General features: G+C 37.8%; 1 protein-coding gene and 1 pseudogene across 2 annotated transcripts in view; both read right to left on the reverse strand.

The window, feature by feature from the left end:
- PRKACB (protein kinase cAMP-activated catalytic subunit beta) overlaps nt 1–15,138 on the reverse strand; it is a 157,295-nt gene extending 142,157 nt beyond the window's left edge. The window contains exon 1 of one of the 2 annotated variants that reach the window (XM_054484978.2): nt 14,714–15,138. In XM_054484978.2, coding sequence (XP_054340953.1) covers nt 14,714–14,759 — 46 coding nt within the window. In that variant the 5' untranslated portion in view covers nt 14,760–15,138. The remainder of the gene's footprint in view (nt 1–14,713) is intronic. The other variant, XM_054485005.2, reaches the window with a different exon arrangement.
- Nucleotides 6,820–9,234, reverse strand: LOC129012563 (thioredoxin, mitochondrial-like; annotated as a pseudogene).
- Nucleotides 15,139–19,135: the final 3,997 nt, after the last annotated feature.

A 19,135-nucleotide genomic window follows, 5' to 3' on the forward strand; every position in this document is an offset into this window, starting at 1 on the left:
TGAAAATTATTAAACAGTATGAAGGAGACATCGTTAAGAAAGTGAAAAGGCAAGCTATGAAACAGAAGAAGACATTTGTAGTACATATGTCTGGGGGGAAAATCCTGTACCCATGTTATATAACTCTACAAATCAATGTTTTTGAAAAAGACAACAGAATACCGCAAAAGAGGGATGGGGAAATACCTGAAAAAAAAACATTTTATAAAAAGAGGATATCCAAATGACCAATACCAACATGAAAAAGTGATCAACACTATCAGTCATAAGGGATGTACAAATTATAACCAGGAAATGTTTACCAGAATAGGTATAATTAGAAATATGAAAAACATCAAGTTTGGGAAGGATGTGGAGCAACTAAAACCCTAAGCACTGCTGGTTAGAAACAGGTTCAACCAATCTGAAAATTTATTTGGTGGTATTTACCAGAACCACATGATCTGTGACCCAGAAATCCAGCAATTAATTCAACACCATTCTCTCTCTCACACACACAAAGACACATATGCATGTATATATGCATGTATGTATGAGTGTATACATAACACATATTCATCAAATACATATTCACCAAAACATACATATATTTACCAAAAATCATGTACAACTGTGTTCAAAGCATTATTTATAAGAGCTCCAAACTGGAAACAACCCAAATTTACATCAACCATAGAAAAAATATGTTTTGCTATACTTATACAATGATATATACCTGTGAAAATTAATAAATCACTGCTATGACAAAAACATGGATAAGTGTCACAAATACATAAGTGAAAGAAGGCAGTCACAAAGGAAAACATGATGCAGTATTCCGCATTTTAAATCTAGTAATGATTGGGTACAGGCAGGAGGGAAGTTTCTGGGGTTTCAATAATATTCTATTTCTTGGTATGGGTGAAAATTCACATGGGTGTTCACTTTATCAAATTCATTAGCCTATAAATGAGGATTTGAATACTTTTGAAATGTATGGTATACTTTAAATTTTTACTTGAAAATAGTACTACTGTAACATAGTTTCTCAATTCTACTACACAGAATATTATAAAGTAGATTACAACAAAAACCAATCATAACAAAAACCAAAAAAGTTTCCTTCTGCCCACTCTACCTCCACTATGGCTCCCACTGTTATTGTTACAGATATCACTGGGAAAAAACATCTGAAGATTCTTGGGTCACTGATGCCCTTGAGTACAATAAAGATTAAAGATAAGAAGTCATTAACGTGTTTATTTCTCATGCTAAACTTGTGTGAGTAATAGAACAAGAAGATTGTGGTGGCTTATGCCTGTAATCCCAGCACTTTGGAAGGCTGAAGTGGGTGGATCGCTTGAACCCAGAAGTTCAAGACCAGGCCGGGCAACATGGCAAAACCCCGTCTCTACCAAAAATACGAAAATTAGCCAGGCAGGACAGCACACACCTGTAGTCCCAGCTACTCAGGAGGCTAAGGTGGGAGGGATCACCTGAGCTCAGGAGGCAGCAGTTGCAGGGACTCATGATCACACCACTGCATTCCAGCCTGGGCAACACAGCGAGACCCTGTCTCAAAACAACAACAACAACAAAAACCAAAAAAACAAGAAAGTTAAATCTAATCATAAAGAACCAAGAAATTGTTAGGTCAAAGATTCTAAAAGTATTTAGAGAATACGTTCTTATATATTAAACCAGGTTATGCATGTAACCTAGTTTGACATTTTTTATGTTGTTACATACTTCATATAACTTTAAATTAATACTTAAATATTAATATGCAGACCACAACATTCAAACATGTTATATTCTAAAAGCTGAACTACATTAAATTTAAGTTCTCTGTATCTTGATTGTAAGTAACTATAATACAGCAAGAGCAGAAAAAGAACATTTTTCTCTTTTTTCTTTCTTCTCGTCTCAGGTTTTATCCAAGACACATTAAAATTACCTGCCTGGGCACCAAAGTCAACTGATTTGATCACACATACTGTAAATCACAGGCCAGTTCACTTTAGTAGGTGAGCGATGAGAAAGGGAAAGAGAAAGTAGGGTCAAAGAGAAAACTGAAAGTGAAGGGAAAAGGGGTACACGTTTTTTAAATAAATGAGAAGACATATTATTATACATATAAAAGATAAGAATACAAAGACTCCTGGGAAAGCAGGAGGGGTTGGGATCCAAAGTAATAGTGGAGTCATTGGGCTTGCAGAGAAAGATGTACAATGTGATTTCTACATGTCCCCAAATTTTTCTAACTCCTTCCATCAAAGGCCAGAATCTAATTCAACTTCCCTTGATACAGACTCATTTAAGTGACTCACTTAACAAACAGAATACAGCTGAAGTGACACTGCTTGACTTTGGAGGCTAGGTCATAAAAGGTGATACAGCTTATACCTGGCTCTCTCCCTCCTTCTTGGAACTTAGCCACATGATATGGTGCCCAAGCCACATGTAGAGGTCATGTGTAGGTGCTTCAGCTGACAGTCCCAGGTAAGGTTCAAATTACCTGTACAGCCAGCATCAACAGGGAAACATGTAAATGGGCAAAGCTTTATGTGTTTCTAGTCCCCATAAACCATAGCAGTGATTTATTAGCAGAGCTAAGATAGCTGATGTCATATAGAGCGCATAGCTGAGCTCTGCCCAAATTACTTACTTTCATAAGTAAAATAAATGTTGTCACTCTTTAAGCTGCTAAATTTAGGAGTCCTGCATGATGTAACAATAGATAAATATAACAGACAACTCATCTATTATAACAGAATAAGATGGTCAAGTTAAAACACAGTAGGTGTGAACGTTTAATAGGAAGAAGTTAAAGGGGTTCCTGTCTGATAGCTTTTATTTTCCTTGTAAAATATGATGTAATATCATGACTTAGAATGAGAGAGATAATGGAGAAGTCAGAGGTATAAAGAGAGAGAAATGAAATAGAACTTGTGAAGAATGAGAGACAGAGTTGATCAGAGAAATGTGGTAAAACTGTAAAGTCATGTTGACAGCTCATTTGAGGTTGATGACAGTAAATTTCTAGTGTTCTTCTGTGTGGCTTTCTCTAGCAGTGCTTAGCTCTTGACTGAAAGCACTGAGAAAGAACATAGCTGAGTTTATCATGAGTTACTTTTTTGTTAGAGAGATTTGATAAAGAGGCAGATGTGCAAAGGAATTTTGGGACCAAGTAATCTAAAATGGTTAAGAAGAAAAAATGAAAGTGAGAGGACTGATGGATAAATGGATGAGAGGTTCTGATGAAGAATGATCATAATGGAAATATTTAAAAAGCAAGCAAAAAGGAGAGGAAATTGTGATCAAAGAATCACACACATTGGTGATTCTTGAGCAGTTAATGAATATGACAAGGTCCTTGGCAAGACCAGACATCTGAATGAACAAAAGGGGAATAAAAGATAACATGTTCAAAGAACAGAGGTGCAGTGATGATAGATGAGTCATTAACATAGAATTTGAAACCATCCAGGATGAATGCAGAGCTTAGAGTATAGAGAAACATTGTGGGCCAGATGCCAAAATATTTGATGAATAAGAAGTAAGCAAGAGACTGGTAAATGACAGCAACAAGGATGAGAAACACAGCAGCACAGTTGAATGATACATGCCTCGAATAACAAATCTTTCAAAAGGTTGGGAGCATAATACTCTAGTTTTTCCTAGTCCAGTGTCTTCTTCCTACCTGCCTGAGACCAATCTCCCCATACCAACTGTGATATAATTTTGATATATAAATGTCAAAGAAGTTACTATATACTATAAAAAGGGGAGAAAGAGGTACCCTCTTATCACATTAATCAACTATTATCCCCAAATAGTCAATACATTACTGACAAAGTTCCTGCCAATGGAGGAAAGGGAGGAGGATGTACGCTTCTACAAAAGGTTTGAATTTTTGATCCATTTAACTATCCATGATTTTAGCTTCCACCATGACATGAGCCAAGAACTGTGCCACATTCCAGAGATTAAAACACTAAACAACATAGACGCTGCTTTGCCAGATCACACTGTAGTGGGGATAAGAGTTGAAAAAGCAAAGTAGTACAAGTGCTACAATTATAGATGTAAATATCTCCAAAATGGACTCAAAGTAAGTTTCCATTTCAGTCAGTTTCAGTCTATTTCCCAAGATGATCTCAGAAATTCTGTACTACTCCTATATAAACTCCTATGCTACATTTTCACCCTAGTATTAATCTCAGGCACCTATGTATCATTGTATGCCTTACTATAAATATCTGTATCTGTCTCCCAATTAAAGGACAGGAACCAAGTCTTATTTTTATTTGCATCTACAGACTAGCATAGTGCCTGGTTTAAAGTAGGTGCTCAATAAGTACTGATTAAGAATGAATGAAAGACAAATAAGTGAATGTTTTGCCTGTCATTCTATGAATCGAACTATGGCTTATTCATGACCTCAAGACTACAGCCTAAAGTGAGGCTCATATTCTTCCACAGTTTAACCTGTCATGGCTCCTACTCAGAGGGAGCTGAGCTAAGATTGAAAGAGCTAAGTTACCAGTACAGCTAACCCCTGTAAAAGAAGTAATATCTATACCAACATGTTCTCTCAAGTTTGTGGCTCACATATAACAATGGCCTGCTGACGCTATATGGTCATCTACTCACAAAGAATACAGAATAGAAATGGAATATTCATTTTACTAAACAGGACTCTAAACTAATAAGATCACAAGAACAGTCTCTTTAATTTTCTAAGGACAAAGTCCAGATCGAGAAAACAGGCTTGTCACAGACCTAAAGGTTTAGATTCCACAGCTGTCTTACAACAAAACAAGTTTCAGATGTCCCTGAAAAGTTAACATATGAATAGAAGACAACAGTGAATATAACATTAAACTATGGCCATAGAACCTGGGACTTTATACCTTGCTACACCAGGCCAGATAAAAAATATGGCATCTACATTGGATTTTCTAAGACAGAACTAATTTCAATTATGCTAGTGTATCAATTTAACTTATAAGAATCCCAAATTTGATTCGGAAAATTTTCTGCATAGATACATAGCATTACTGAATTTAATTCACATTACAAAAAAACACGTCCTATAATCAACTTCCTACAACATTCTCATAATTGTGCTTTTACTTGTCTAAATCTTTTACCAGACTATAAGCTACATGAAGACAACTCTTTACTTCCTATTTCACTGGTTAGGGAATAAAAATGAACTAAATGAATAAATTAATTATAGCAAATTAAAATAAAGAAATCCACTAAAAGCAATTTAAGCTATACCACCGTATCAGGGGAAACTATTTATTTGCATAATAGTAGTAAACCTTAGTATTAGCAAGAAGACTTATCTTATAAATACTGATGATTCTTTTGGAAAGTGCTGGGGGCTAGAGAGATTATAAAACCTATCAAGAGCAAAAAAAACAAGCCTCGATGGTACACACCTGCAGTCCCAGCTACGCAGGAGGACTGCCTGAGCCCAGGAGTCTGAGTCCAGCATGGGCAACACAGTAAAACTCTGTTTCAAAATAAATAAATAAAAATAAAAAATAATTTTAAAGAGTAAAAAAGCATTATCTAGCTTTTGAAATTGCTAAAAATACTACCTAAATTTGTAAACACATATGTTTCACCTTTAAACATAAATGACTAATCAGTTAAATACATTTATTGTCTAAGCCCAGTCTATGTCAAGGTTTCACGATAATTCATTTTACTTGTTCTACAACTAGCTTTTATAAGTTTGGAAGAATAGTCCTTGAGTTCTAGTGTTTCAAGTTTAGGTGAGCAATCCCAGATTTTCTGTCCATGCCACTTGATTTTATACACTTTAATCATGTAACTTTAATTTTTCTAGATTAAATGAAATATATATATATATATAGTTTATTCACACACAATAGACTTCCCATGCTCTTATTCCTGTTAGCTGCCTGATCTAAACTTTCTCTGGTTCTGCTATACACAAAACACCACAACTACACACAGTACACTAATGGTTTCACATAAGAGTAGAATGTTTCATGTTTTATTTCCAAGACTCTGCCCTGATGGCGAACATTTTGATGGCTCCTTTACTTGTAGTAGAACATGAAAATATCTTCAAAGATCAGTACAGTAATTCATAAATTTGTCTTTTTAGGTGCAGACCCTTGCTTTATTGTCTGATTTGTTCACAGTTAAGCCCCATGCTCAGAGGACCAACAGGCCAGCTAAGGAGCAAAGGATGTGCCTCGAGACTTCCAGAGTCAAGGCTCTCCAGGGCTCCCCAGCCCACCATTCATTTTCTGTGTCCCCTGCCTGGGAGGCTAGCTGGGAGGGGGCTCCCTGAGGGGTGGGGATGGGCAACTACAGGGGATTTGAGTGTGGGACCCAGGGTCTGCTCTTCACAGTAGGAGGTGGAAGGGATGACTAAGTTCTTTATTACAGACCTACAAAAAATGAGAGAGTTATATATTATTCTCACTAGTTTGGGCTTCTTTTTTCTTTTTCTTTTTACAAAACAGCAGCAAGAAAGAGAAATGCAGGTGGCAGATGAGCCAGGCACGAGGCTTCAGATCGGAAGGGACCAGAGATGAGGACCAAGGTGTGGCTGCCTGACCAGGAGTGCTGTGTGCTGGCCTGGGCTCTCTCTATGCATCTTGAGAGAACTGCCACAGGCCCTAGAGGGAGGGGACGAAAGGCATGTGGGAGGGAAGAAGGCAGTCCCCGGATCAGCAGCAGCACCATCCTCTGATGGTCCCTGGGCAGTCCGCCAGCTCGGAAGCACTCATGGCTGCAGCCTGGGCCCCAGGGGCCAGACAGGAGGGAGGCAGCAGGAAGGGCCGAGTTCTACTGGGGTCCCATGGGGGCAAGGGAACCAGCACTTGTCCTTGCTTGTGAGCCAATCAGCTTCTTCAGGAAGGCCTCCAGCTGATCCTCATCTTTGATGCCCACAAACATGTCCATCACATCCCCATTCTTCATGGCCAGCACAGTGGGCACCGCCAACACCTCATACTCAATGGCGAGGTCTGTGTGGTCATCAGTATCCACCTTGGCCATCAGCACTTTCCTATGCTGCTTGACCACCATCTTCTCTAACCTCAGCCCCAGGATCTTGCAGGGTCCATCCACACCACTGTGCGTGGAAATTCACAAGCACTGGTGTCTCACTGTTGGTCTTGAAAGTCAGGTCCATCCTGACCATATTAATGGTCATCGAGGAGATGCTGGTGGTGTATATGGTCTGGGCTGAGTTGGGTGTTACAGCCAGGCCACCAGGACTGCACTGTGGGGTCTGCAGGGCTCCGGAAGTGAGAAGTAGCCACCGATCCTGAGAGGGCTTCCTGGAGACAACCAAGGCCAGGAACCTCCTCAGGAAAAGTCACTGAGACATTTCCCTGCAGCGCGAGCAGAGGGATGCACAGCCCAGCCCTCCCTGCCTGACAAGGGCACTCCTGTCCTTTACTATCATTCCTTAAATGTAGATCAAAAGTTTTCCCTAAATACATTACCATATATTTATTTGCTCAATTGAGGATCATTTGCCACTTCTCTGTCCACACATTTTGTGAGCACTTTTTATGATTTATTCCCTCATCTTGCTGCTTCCTAAGTGTGTATTTTTTCTTTTAATAAATATAATAGAAGCATTGGATTATAAAGCTGGAAGAAGAGATCACAGTGTCATTATCCAATCCATCCCTCTTGATTTTATACCGTCACTTGGAGATATTAAAACATTTGTCCAAAGTGAGATATTAGAAAAAAGACAATTTAGATTTTTCTTACTCTCAAGTTTCTGATTTTACTACTAAATTACATCTGAACTTTTAAACATCCATGTTAAAGGACTCTAGGGGAATAAAACTGACATTTACTTAGTACATAATAGATGTTGGTGCTATATTTTACATGTTCTTTCCACTACCCTGTATAACTACAAAACTGAATAGCTTAGAGGACGCACACTTAAATTATAAAAGTAATATTTTAATGATTTTAAATTACTTTGTTTCTTTAAAAGTTACATTGTTTTCATCAGTACTTTGGCTTTCCTCTTTTCAAAACAAAAAGGCTAAACTTTTAGTATATAGAAATCTTAATTTATGTAATTTATGCCAGATGTTATAGTTTCTATAGTTTCCAAACAGTTGTCTTTGAAAAGAGTAAAATGAGGATAAAATGTGGAAAAGGTCCCTTGACCATCCAAGGTCATTTTCCCCCAAGGCTGGGAGATAAAAGACAATCCACACATACCATAACCAATCAGCTACCATTTATCAGAAATGCCACGGGTATCCCGAGTTCAGTATGTCCCCACCCCAACCCCCAATGTACTCCTGCCCTCTATATTCATTTCCTGACTCTATTACTGGTGTTACAACCCATCTACCACGGCATTGAAGCTAAAAACTTAATGTGTCATCCCCAATCATCCTTTTCCTCATTTCCCACATGCAATCAGTAAAATACATTCTGCTCCATTTTTCAGATTTCTCCCATTTCAGATCCTTTTCTCCATCCCTACCTCTACCACCTTGGTTCAGACCCTCAAAATCCCTCACCGAAATTATCACAGGAGTCTTATAATCGATCTTGCATCTATTCCACTTGCTCCATAATGATGTATCTTCACATCACCACCAAAGTAATCTCTTTTAAACCCAAATTGTATCACGTTTCTCTCTAATTTCCAAGTGCACAATGGCTCCCTAGTGTCTAAAAGATAAAATTCAAACTCTCTCCATTATGTGGCCCTCTGTCCATTTCTTCAGTTTCATCTATCATTATACAATGTCCCCTCTTCCTATCACCAACCCCACATTCCATCATTTAATCATAATGGGCAACTTACTTCCTTATCCTGAATATGTTACGGTTTCACTCCTCTGCATCTTCACTTATCAATGCTCTGTCTACTCAGAACACCCTTCCTCCTATAATCCATCTGATGAACATTTATCATTTTCAATGCTCAAGTCACGGTTCAACTCCTCTTTGAAGTCCTTTTTGAACCTCTTCCTCCCCATCCCAGTGGAAATGACCATTCTTTCCCTTGGTTCCCCAGCTGAACTTTAATGAAAGAATTTGTGGCAGGTTTCATGTGTTTGTTGACATGTCTATCTTCCCCCTTCTGGAATATGGGCACCCTGAGCAGGTACTGTGTCCTATTCAATCTTTATTCCCATAGTCTTGTGTAGAGTCTGTCACATTTTAGGAGCTCAATTATGTGTACTGAATAAAGGAATGAATGAAGCAATGAACAAAGAACTATACAGGACATTCTTGAAGGAATACATTTAAAAGTAAGATTAAATACCCAAAATGATAGTGACCTAAGCATATCTACCTTTCATAAATTTCACACTTTTCTATTTAACACAATGTTATTCACTAAGAATTTAGGATTTATTAATCTGAGGAAATTTGATCAACCACGTATACAAACATTTATCACCTAGATATAGAACTTCATAAGTTGTACTAATTTTTAAAAATTAATTTAATGGAATGTCAAAATGAATTATGGTCAACTATTAATTATCTGACAGGATCTTAATAGCTATCTTGGCTTACCTAGGACCTTCTCACGTGCTGCTTCTGTCACTCAGCCATGGCTTACTTTTCTAAGCTGGCTTTCATGCCTCTAATTATCCTGCTGCTGGCAATGAAAAAGCAACAATCTGTCTACAGCCTAAGTGAAGGACACTGAGGAGGAGAATAAGAAAAATGGTTCCTGAACAAGAGATAATTTGATACAGTACACAATCTGCACAAACAGAATCACAGAATCATGGAACTGGATGAGATCATATGTATTTATCATCAAAATTGCATAACTGATTGTTTTGATTTTTTTTGTCTTATACCCAAGAAAGATTTCCCAAGTACCTCTGCATTCTACAGAATTGGAACAAATATCTGCTACTGATTTTCCTTTGATAATTGAAAGGTGCAAAGACCCAAGTAAGATATAAGAAATCACTATATTGTATTTAAATCTACAAAAATTTTTCAATAGAAGAATATTCACTGAGATTACTAAAAATCACAAAATTTTAATTCTAGTACAGCCCCAAAAATAATCTAACTTTTTAGTTAATAAATTAAACACAAATTATTGAACTATAATAATTTGCTCACTAAGTTTATAAATGCTTATTCTGAGGAAATAAGTTAATTCTTAAATGAGAAAAAATAAATCCAGCATTCCGTTCATCTACACACACTTGTAAGGATCCACAAATAACCAAGATGACAGAAAGATGGGTTGGCATTTTTATTAAATGCAAAAACAAGTATGTTCTAAACCTGTGTTGTCCAATATACCAAACACTAATTAGCCACATGTAAGTTAAAGATTCAGTTTCTCAGTGATACTAGTCACATTTCCAGTGCTCAAGAGACATGTGGCTAGTAGCTACAACGGTGGACAGCATAGGTGGACATCACTTCCATTATCACAGAATGTTTGATTGGACAGCGCTACTCTAATCATGGTGAAATAAGAATTTGCCAATACTTTTAAAATGGTAATACAAGTTCAAATAATAATTTTTTTATTGACTATTGGGCAAGAAGGGAAAAGTATACATTTACAAATGGGAAAAAATAAATATAAGTACTGTAGTAATTAAGGCTTTAAGCACATAAAATTAGTTTTATGTGGTTTAATTTGAAATTCTACTATATTGAATCTGAAAAGATAATGATGATAAAAATCCAGAGAATGGTACAAGAAAAAAAATCTTTTTCACTTAAGATTTTAATATACCAAATAAAGTCATGTTTGAAAACAGAAATGTGCTATAATTGTCTAAGCTATTCTGTGTGTCTTCGCATCGGCTATTCTATTGGATATAGAGGTTGTTCAGCAAAGTAGTTAGAATTTCAGGTTCTGGGGTTACAGTTGCCTCAACTTAAATGTTGCTTCTTGACTTACTAGCTATGCAACCTTAAGCAAGTCACTTAGGCTCTTGGAGCCTTCATTTCCTCATCCATAAATGAAGGAATAACTCAAGTGCTTTACAGTTTAAAAGATTAAGTAAAAGTTTATACATGGAAAGCATTACAGAACCTGGCACATATTAGTCCTCAAAAAATGTTAGTTGTTAACAAACTTGCATTTTTGTTGAACCTAGTCTACTGGTGGCTTTCTTTGATTAATTCCTATTGACTTTCAAATCCACAGGACAGAGAGATACTCTGGAAAACATTCAAAGATCATATGTGAACACTAGGTCACATGGTAACTTTACGACTTGCAGTCATGAAAGAATCTACATTCAAATCTCTACCAACACTTTTCACCCATTGGCCTCAACATTTTTGCAATGAATGTATAACACAAAGCCCCATAGGCAACCTGGAGGTATAGTATTTTTTTAAAATGAAATAAATAAAAACCCCTCCCAGGTTAAAAGAAGTAGCATGTTTTTTTTGGTGTGTTGGTGACTGGGGCTGGTGTAAAAGTAAAAGACTGGATAAGTAAAACAAACTTAACTGACAAGAGTTTAAAACTTCTCTGAGAATTTTATCATATTTCTAAAAGTTTATGTTTCTCTGTATTAGCTGATGTTTAAATAACTACACCCAAATTTTAAAAGGAATATATCGTCAAGACTAATTTTAAAAACACACACAGAACAGTTAGGTATGTAATAGTACCAGTTATTCTTTCATTAAGTTTTGAGACACATCAATACAATTTCCTAATTCACTACAGCAGAACAACAGGTACCTAAGTGAATGTTATCTACAAAACCTGTGGAGATGAAGATGGACTCTCACCTAGCTTTTAGGTCTTACCCCAGAAAATGTTAATTCTAACAGAGGGAAAAGGTTCAGTAGAGTACAATACAGGCACCAGATAAAGTTAACCAAGACCCTTCTAAATTACCTTTATGCCTAACTTCATTCTTCTGGAATATTTTTAGAACTAAGCTCTGGAATCACGTGCCTTTCTGAAGCTTGGTGCTAACTGAACATGAGATCTTAACTGACTTGATATTTTTAATCAACTTTTCAAATCAAACATTTTCATACAGCAATTTTCAGAGTTCTAATTCCACTTTCCATAATGTTAGCACTTGTATTTTTGCCTTTCAGGTAACTCTTATATATACATATTTTCTTTCCCATTAGACAGTAACATTTTTTAGCTTTTATTTATAGTGTTTAATTGAAACCAAAACATTTGGTGAATATTTTGAAAATAAACATATTAATTGATTATTTATTGATGCTGAATGGAGTCCAGGCATCAGACTCTATTCCTTACTCTGTTATTACTAACAGTATGATCTCAACTCCAGCTTCTTCAGAGGTCAGGATCTTTGAAAGGGAATGATTGTACAGGCTGATCTCTAACATCATATATTTCTAAAAGTTTTGAAAAACAAATTTTCAAGAATAATTCTTTAAAAAAATACACAGAACAGTTAGGTACGTAATGATAAGAGTTCTTTCATTAAGTTTAAAATACAATTTCTTTGTTCACTACAGAACAGCAACATATACCTGATAACATTGCTCCAAATGAAATTACAAACATTAATCAACACGTGACATTTCAAATAATTTTCCCTATGACACATAACATGCTATTTTTTTTGGTCACTTCACAACAGCTTTTTAAACTATTATAATGACCTTCAGTTTCCATAAATAAAGTTACACAAAAAGCTGACTAACATACTTAAGAACTAGATTGTCATTAACACTTAAAACATAGGAAAGAATTTATCCATAGAAATAATTTAAATATGTTCAGATAAACATTTAAAGTTTCCATTCTGTTTTCAGTAAATATTCCAAGGTTATTTCGGAGCTATGAGTTGCAAATTAATACTAAGGGAGAATTGTTTTGGTAACTTAATGAAAAACATATAGGTCACAGAAGAGTCTACTATCATTATCCAAAATATAAACATTATACAGGTCAGCACTTGCTAATGAAAACTACTAATATAATCATTCTCCAAGCACACTCTTTTGTAACACAATTAGCAAGTTTTAAGTTAATAGAGCTTTAAATTAACACGAAAAATGACAACATATCAGGTAAAAATAATTCTTTATACTTTTTGCATTCTTTATACTTCCTATACAGTTAGTTACTATATTTGTGCAATTTTAAAAAGATAACATAGGTCGGGCACAGTAGCTCACGCTTGTAATCCCAGCACTTTGAGAGGCCGAGGTGGGTGGATTACCTGAGGTCAGGAGTTCGAGACCAGCCTGGCCAACATGGTGAAACCCCGTCTCTACTAAAAATACAAAAATTAGCTGGGTGTGGTGGTGGACACCTGTAACCCCAGCTACTCGGGAGGCTGAGGCAGGAGAATCCCTTGAACCCGGGAGGCAGAGGTTGCAGTGAGCCAAGATTGCACCATTGCACTCCAGCCTGGGTGACAAGAACGAAACTCCATCTCAAAAAAAAATAATGATAATAAAATAACATACATTCTACCTCTACACTGGCTTCTTTAAATCTCCGTATGACATACTGTGTGTTCTTGGTTTATATAATAGCTCATCAAACTTTTCTGGAGCTCCTGAAAATTAATACCAAAACCTTACTGATGAAACATAAACCACATAATCTGATATATTTATGTTAAACAAAATGAATGACTAAACCCTTCTAAATGAATTCTACTTTATTAATACAGGAAAAAGCTATTTTCTTCATGCAAAGTTATAAAATTAGCCTAATTCTTATGTTACAACCATGAAAACATTACAAGTAATATTTACACAAACTAAAATCACCAGGCCTACTTTAAGTGCTAACATGTCATTCACTCCTGGTGATATAACAAATACCATCTGTTATTTGGCCATTCTGAATTACAAAAATATATGAACTTTACAAAGGCAAACCAATTTTTATTTCACAACCATTCTGACACATATATACACACATATATACGCATGTGTATACATGCACACACAAACACAGACACACACACATCTTATCGCCATACAGAAATTCCATTTTCATGATTTTTTACTGTTTGATGTAAAGTGTGGAGTACCCGCACCTTCAGCTCTCAGAAGAAATTAACCGTGTTCTGGAAGCACTTCAACTTCGAATGACCTTTAAGTTTTACAGGCATTGTAGCAGATCCTTGAATGTCTAGAGAAAAGGCAAACCTGCCTGGCTTTTTTCTCTAATGGATAAAGTTGCTTGTTTGGTCTCATTATGTTTTCCATTCCTAATCTGAAGAGATGAAGGATCTCTAAGGCAGGGTTGTCCACTCAGGATTAGCCTCACTTGCGTAGAGCCAGACTAGCAGCCCCCGCCTTGTGATAAGGTTGGGTCGGACCCAAGTGATGGAGGGAGAAGAGCCAACCTTACCCACAGCACTACCTGTAGCTCCCAAAGAGTCGGCGAAGGGGGAAAGCAGGGGTGGGATGGCACTAGGGACTTCTTTCCTCGGACCATATTTGGGGAAGTGTTCCAGAACGTGTGCAAGTCCTCCTCGCTAGAGTGAGAAAGGGAATCCCAGGGAACGCTCTTCCCAGGATCCCCACATCCGGCCCTTAGCGCTCAGCTCTCAACGCGGAGCTGGGGGGTCAGAATGGAGGAGAAAGGCAGCTGGCCCCCCAGAACGACTCCCGGCGGCCGCTGCTAGGCCTGGCCCGTGCCCGCGGCCTCAGAAGCTGCGACCCGGAGGGCGCTCGGTGCCCCGCGCCGGCCCGCCCAGCGGATACCCAGACCCGGCCTTCAACTCACCGCTCTCCACCTCGCTGCCTTTCTTGGCGGTCGCCGCGTTCCCCATGTCTGGGGCGATGGTAAGAAGGGGTCAGGGAAGGGAAGGGGGGCTGGGGCCGTGCCCGCCACTCCACAGTCTGGGACAACTCCCGCTTCTGCACCCGTCAGTGCGGTGAGTGCGCCTAGCGCTGGCGCCAGGAGTCCGGGCGCGAAGACCGGGCCGAGTCTGAGGAAAGGGCTCCAGCGAACTCCTTAGCACCGGCAGCGGCGGCGGCGGCGGCGGCGGCGGCGGCGGCGACGGCAGCGGCAGCGGCAGCGGCAGCAGCAGTGGCGGCGGCGGGCAGACACTCCCCCTTCGCGCGGTCCGCCCTCCCTGCGCGCCCCCGGGCAGCCGCGCGCCCGGGCCAGGCCCTGACCCGACTGTATCTTCGCAGGCGGGCGCGCGCGCCGGAAGTGACGTGAAGGCCCGGGACCCCGGGGGCTGGCGGTGGACCCCCAGCTGGCAGAGCCTGGGGCGGGGGCCTGAGGTGGCGTGGACCGCCTCCTCCGCCGCGGTCGCCCGGGCTGGCGCTCGGGTGCCCATCGCTGAGATAGTGGGAGGTGGAGTGGGAACCGCTAGCTTTGCAGAACGCAGAGTCCCTCCTCACCCTGGCGTTCCCGGTGCCCTGGAGTGGAGTCGCAGAATACTGTTGAGCGGCTCGGGTGGTTTCCCTTGCGTCCCGCCACGCGGCGGCTCCTCACTAAAAGGCTGCTTTCTCCCCACAGCTCCAGGTCCGAGAGGAGCCGCACCGTCGGGTTGGAGATCGCGCGCAAGGGTGGCCTCTGGGTATGCATCTGCCCGGCTTCGGCCGCAGGAAAAGCCTGGTCCCTAGGCACGGTCGTGGTTCGAGCTTTTCGTTCCCTCGCACATTGAGGTATTCGCTCAGCCCACCACGTTGTCCTCGGGGTTATTAGGCTCCAGTCACAAGCCCTATGATGTTTTCAGACTTCCCAGGTGGAGATAAAGGAAAATTTTACTATTTCTGCAGAACTTCTGTTGATGTACAGCATTGTATTTAGCAACTTCTGTGTAGATCTGAAAATAAATACATTACCAATTGTTAGTTGCGTTTTTATTAATATAAATCTTAGAGTACTTGATTTTGCTGTTAGCTTTACTTAGGTAAATTATGTGGCACTCTAGCATTTTTGTTGTATGTTCCATTGAACTTTGCTCTGTGTTTTCCATTTATTCCAAATTCAAAATAGACTGTAACTTCCCAATTTATTCTGTGTTCCCAAGGCATCAGGCATAGTAGGTGTTTTATGAATACCTGTTGACTTGAAATTTCTCAGACTTCTAAAAAATTTTTCATTACTGACAAAAAATGGAGCGATAAAAAGATTCTTAGTAAACTTCCTATTATTGCCAATTCTATTAGTAATGTATACTGCATTACAACTTCTATACAAGCAGTAACTCATTTGCTCTTCATAAGAACCCTATGAGAGATGTGGTTTTACTGTCATCATTTTAGGAGCAAATTAAGGCACAAAGAAGTGACTTACCCAAGGTTACACAGCTATTATCTGGTGGAAGCAGGATTTGAACCCTGGCAATTGGGCTCTAAAGTCTGATCCTTTGTCTATAATGTTGACCAAAAACTTGTAGATGTTGTGGTAAATTGCTTTCTCTCCATTTGAAATCCCATTGACTTGAAGAGATAGATGCATAGTGAGTATACGTCCCAAGGAAATGTGTTATATTGTTTTCTGGGTTTCAATTAATTCAAATAAAATAAAAATAGTGAAGGAAGGATTTGGACTAGATGCGGTGAGGTTTTGTGTCAGCATGCAACAGTGTCACAACAATGTCATCTCCACGTTTGGTTCTGTGTTGTGGATGTAATATTTTGCCCCACATACATAGAAAGTTCAATGAATAGCACTGAACCACATGTATACCAAATTAAAGACAACTTTTGATATTATGTATTCTAGAGGGAATCTTTCTAGTATCAGAATATTCATACTACTGTCATTGGGATGAGTTTTAAATGTATACCTTTTTAAATAAATCCGCTTTAATAATAAAAGTGGTTGTGTGCATAATTTGGCACTTTAACATAATTTTGAATTCTAGGTCTCTAATAAGAGGGCAGCCATCTACTTAGTAAATCATTAATTTACAAAGGAGACAATTGAGAGCTATTACAAAAATGGATACAATATAACTATACCTGAAAAACTAATAAGTAAAGCAAAAAATTCAGCTTTACAAATTGTCTCCCCTTCTTTCTCAGTTTAACTTTATTATTGGTTAAGGAAATAAGTTGTTAATGATAGAGAAAAAGTGATCAGCAATTTAAATTTCTTGCTATTTTTCTTTTTTCTTTATACCACTTTTTTCTGCTTCTTATATTAGCTTGCTGTTGCTCTGGTTTAAGGAAGATTATACTTTAAAAGTATAGTTTGGTAAATAGTTTTTAATTAGTTAACATGCACAGTCATTTATTTGTAATTACAAACAAGTTGTTTTTCATTATTAGAAGAGTTTTCTATAGGAATTTGTTGTTTATGTAGCATCTAAAAGACTATGTTTTATGAACTGGTTTTTTTAACATTCTGGAGGGGGCAGAAATTTCAACTGTCCAGTTATTCATGAATAATTGGAGGTTTCATGGGGCAATTTCTATCCTTTACCACGAATGACTGGTATACCCTAGACAAAAACAGAGATGGAACTATGTAATTTTGTTTCCCTAGGAAAGCAGATGCAGTAAGAAGGGACTCATTCAGAGAAAAGACTTTGAGTCCCCTTCCATATAATATTTTTGCTAATCTGAGAACATGCAGCACTGTGTGAAAGGGAAAATTATACCAGTGGTAGTTGCAAACCTACATGAGCCAGATAACTATGTTAGCCCCATTTTACAAATGAGTAGAACAAAGGTTCAAAGAAGTGAAGTAAGTTGGCCAAGGTCACTCAAGTGGTAAGAGGCAGAGCTCTAGATTATATGCTGTCACTCTGAAACAAACATAATCTAATCCTCATTAAGATTAGGTTTTTAAATCCGTATTCTGCAGATGAGAAAACTAAGGTTTATGAACAAAGAACCTTGGCGCTCTTCTTTCTAGGGCCACCTCTTTACTCAGGAGTGAGAAAAGGGGAGAAAGTTAGTAAATTTTTATTCAAATTTATTTTGTAGTTTCTACTTATATTGCCAACTTGATTCCAAGTCCTTTTAAAGTAAAGCACCCTGAAACACAATGTATGTCGGAAGTACTTGTTTTTCTTAGAGTGACCAATAATGAAAAACAACTTGTATGTAATTACAAATAAATGATCGTGGATGTTAACTAATTAAAAACTATTTAGCAAACTATACTTTTAAAGTATAATCTTCCTTAAACCAGAGCAGGGGTAAGCTAATTTTGTTTTTATATCGTATTTTACATGAAATAAATGCAAGTGAGAATTTAACCATCATAGAATTACAATTTTTTTGAATGATAATTAATCATCCATGTTGTCTAATATTTTATTATTGTATGGTATATACCAAACCAAAAGATACCACATTAAATACCAGGCAAAGGGCAAAGTAATACTTCCAAAATGAGGAAGTAATTTTATGGCCAATAAATTACAAATATGATAATTGTTTCAAATCATTCTAATACAGTACAAAGTTTTCTTGTTGGGCATAATTCTAATCCTTTTGTTCAATGATGAATTTTTTGTTATCTGAGTTTCAGTATTCATCTTTTTGGATATTCCTTTACAGATAGGGAAACTAAAACAATTGACTCTGGTTGAGTAACAAGAATATTAACAAAAATGACCTAGTGCCAAAATGGAATTATAGCTTCTGTCTTTTACAGGGGGACTGGGATACAAACTGAAAGCTTTAAGGAAAAAAAAAAAAAAGAAAAAAATATATATATATACAGTAGGTGAGGGGCCACAAAACCAACTTTTTTTCTTAATATGAAATTCTCTCAGAAAAGTTTATGTTTGTTTGAGATATTCTAATTATACTGGTGTATTTATCAAAACTATGCCTAAATCTCTGTTATTTCAGTGTTGTGTTATGCATTTTTTGACATGTACCTGTAAGACAAAAATAACACCCAAATTTACAAAATATTTGCTGATTTTTGAAATCAAACATGGCACAAAAGCTTTCACAAAATCTCAGCCTTTATAATCAGATTATCTTTGATCAAAGTGAAAAGGGGAGAATCTGGTCCACAAAATTAAAATTATTAATACATTTATATGATTGATAGTGACAAAATAGAATGTTATGTAGTGAGGTAGAAAAGCTTTGAGCATTTTAGTCAGAAATATCTGGGTTCATGTTCTGGTTTGGCCAGTATCTACAATGAAATATCTACAAAATATCTAAATTATTTCATTTCCCTTGACTTAGTTTCCTGTGGTGTGAAGTTATATGTATT

This window comes from Pongo pygmaeus, chromosome 1 (genome assembly GCF_028885625.2).
Source record: "Pongo pygmaeus isolate AG05252 chromosome 1, NHGRI_mPonPyg2-v2.0_pri, whole genome shotgun sequence".
In the NCBI taxonomy this organism is placed as follows: domain Eukaryota; kingdom Metazoa; phylum Chordata; class Mammalia; order Primates; family Hominidae; genus Pongo; species Pongo pygmaeus.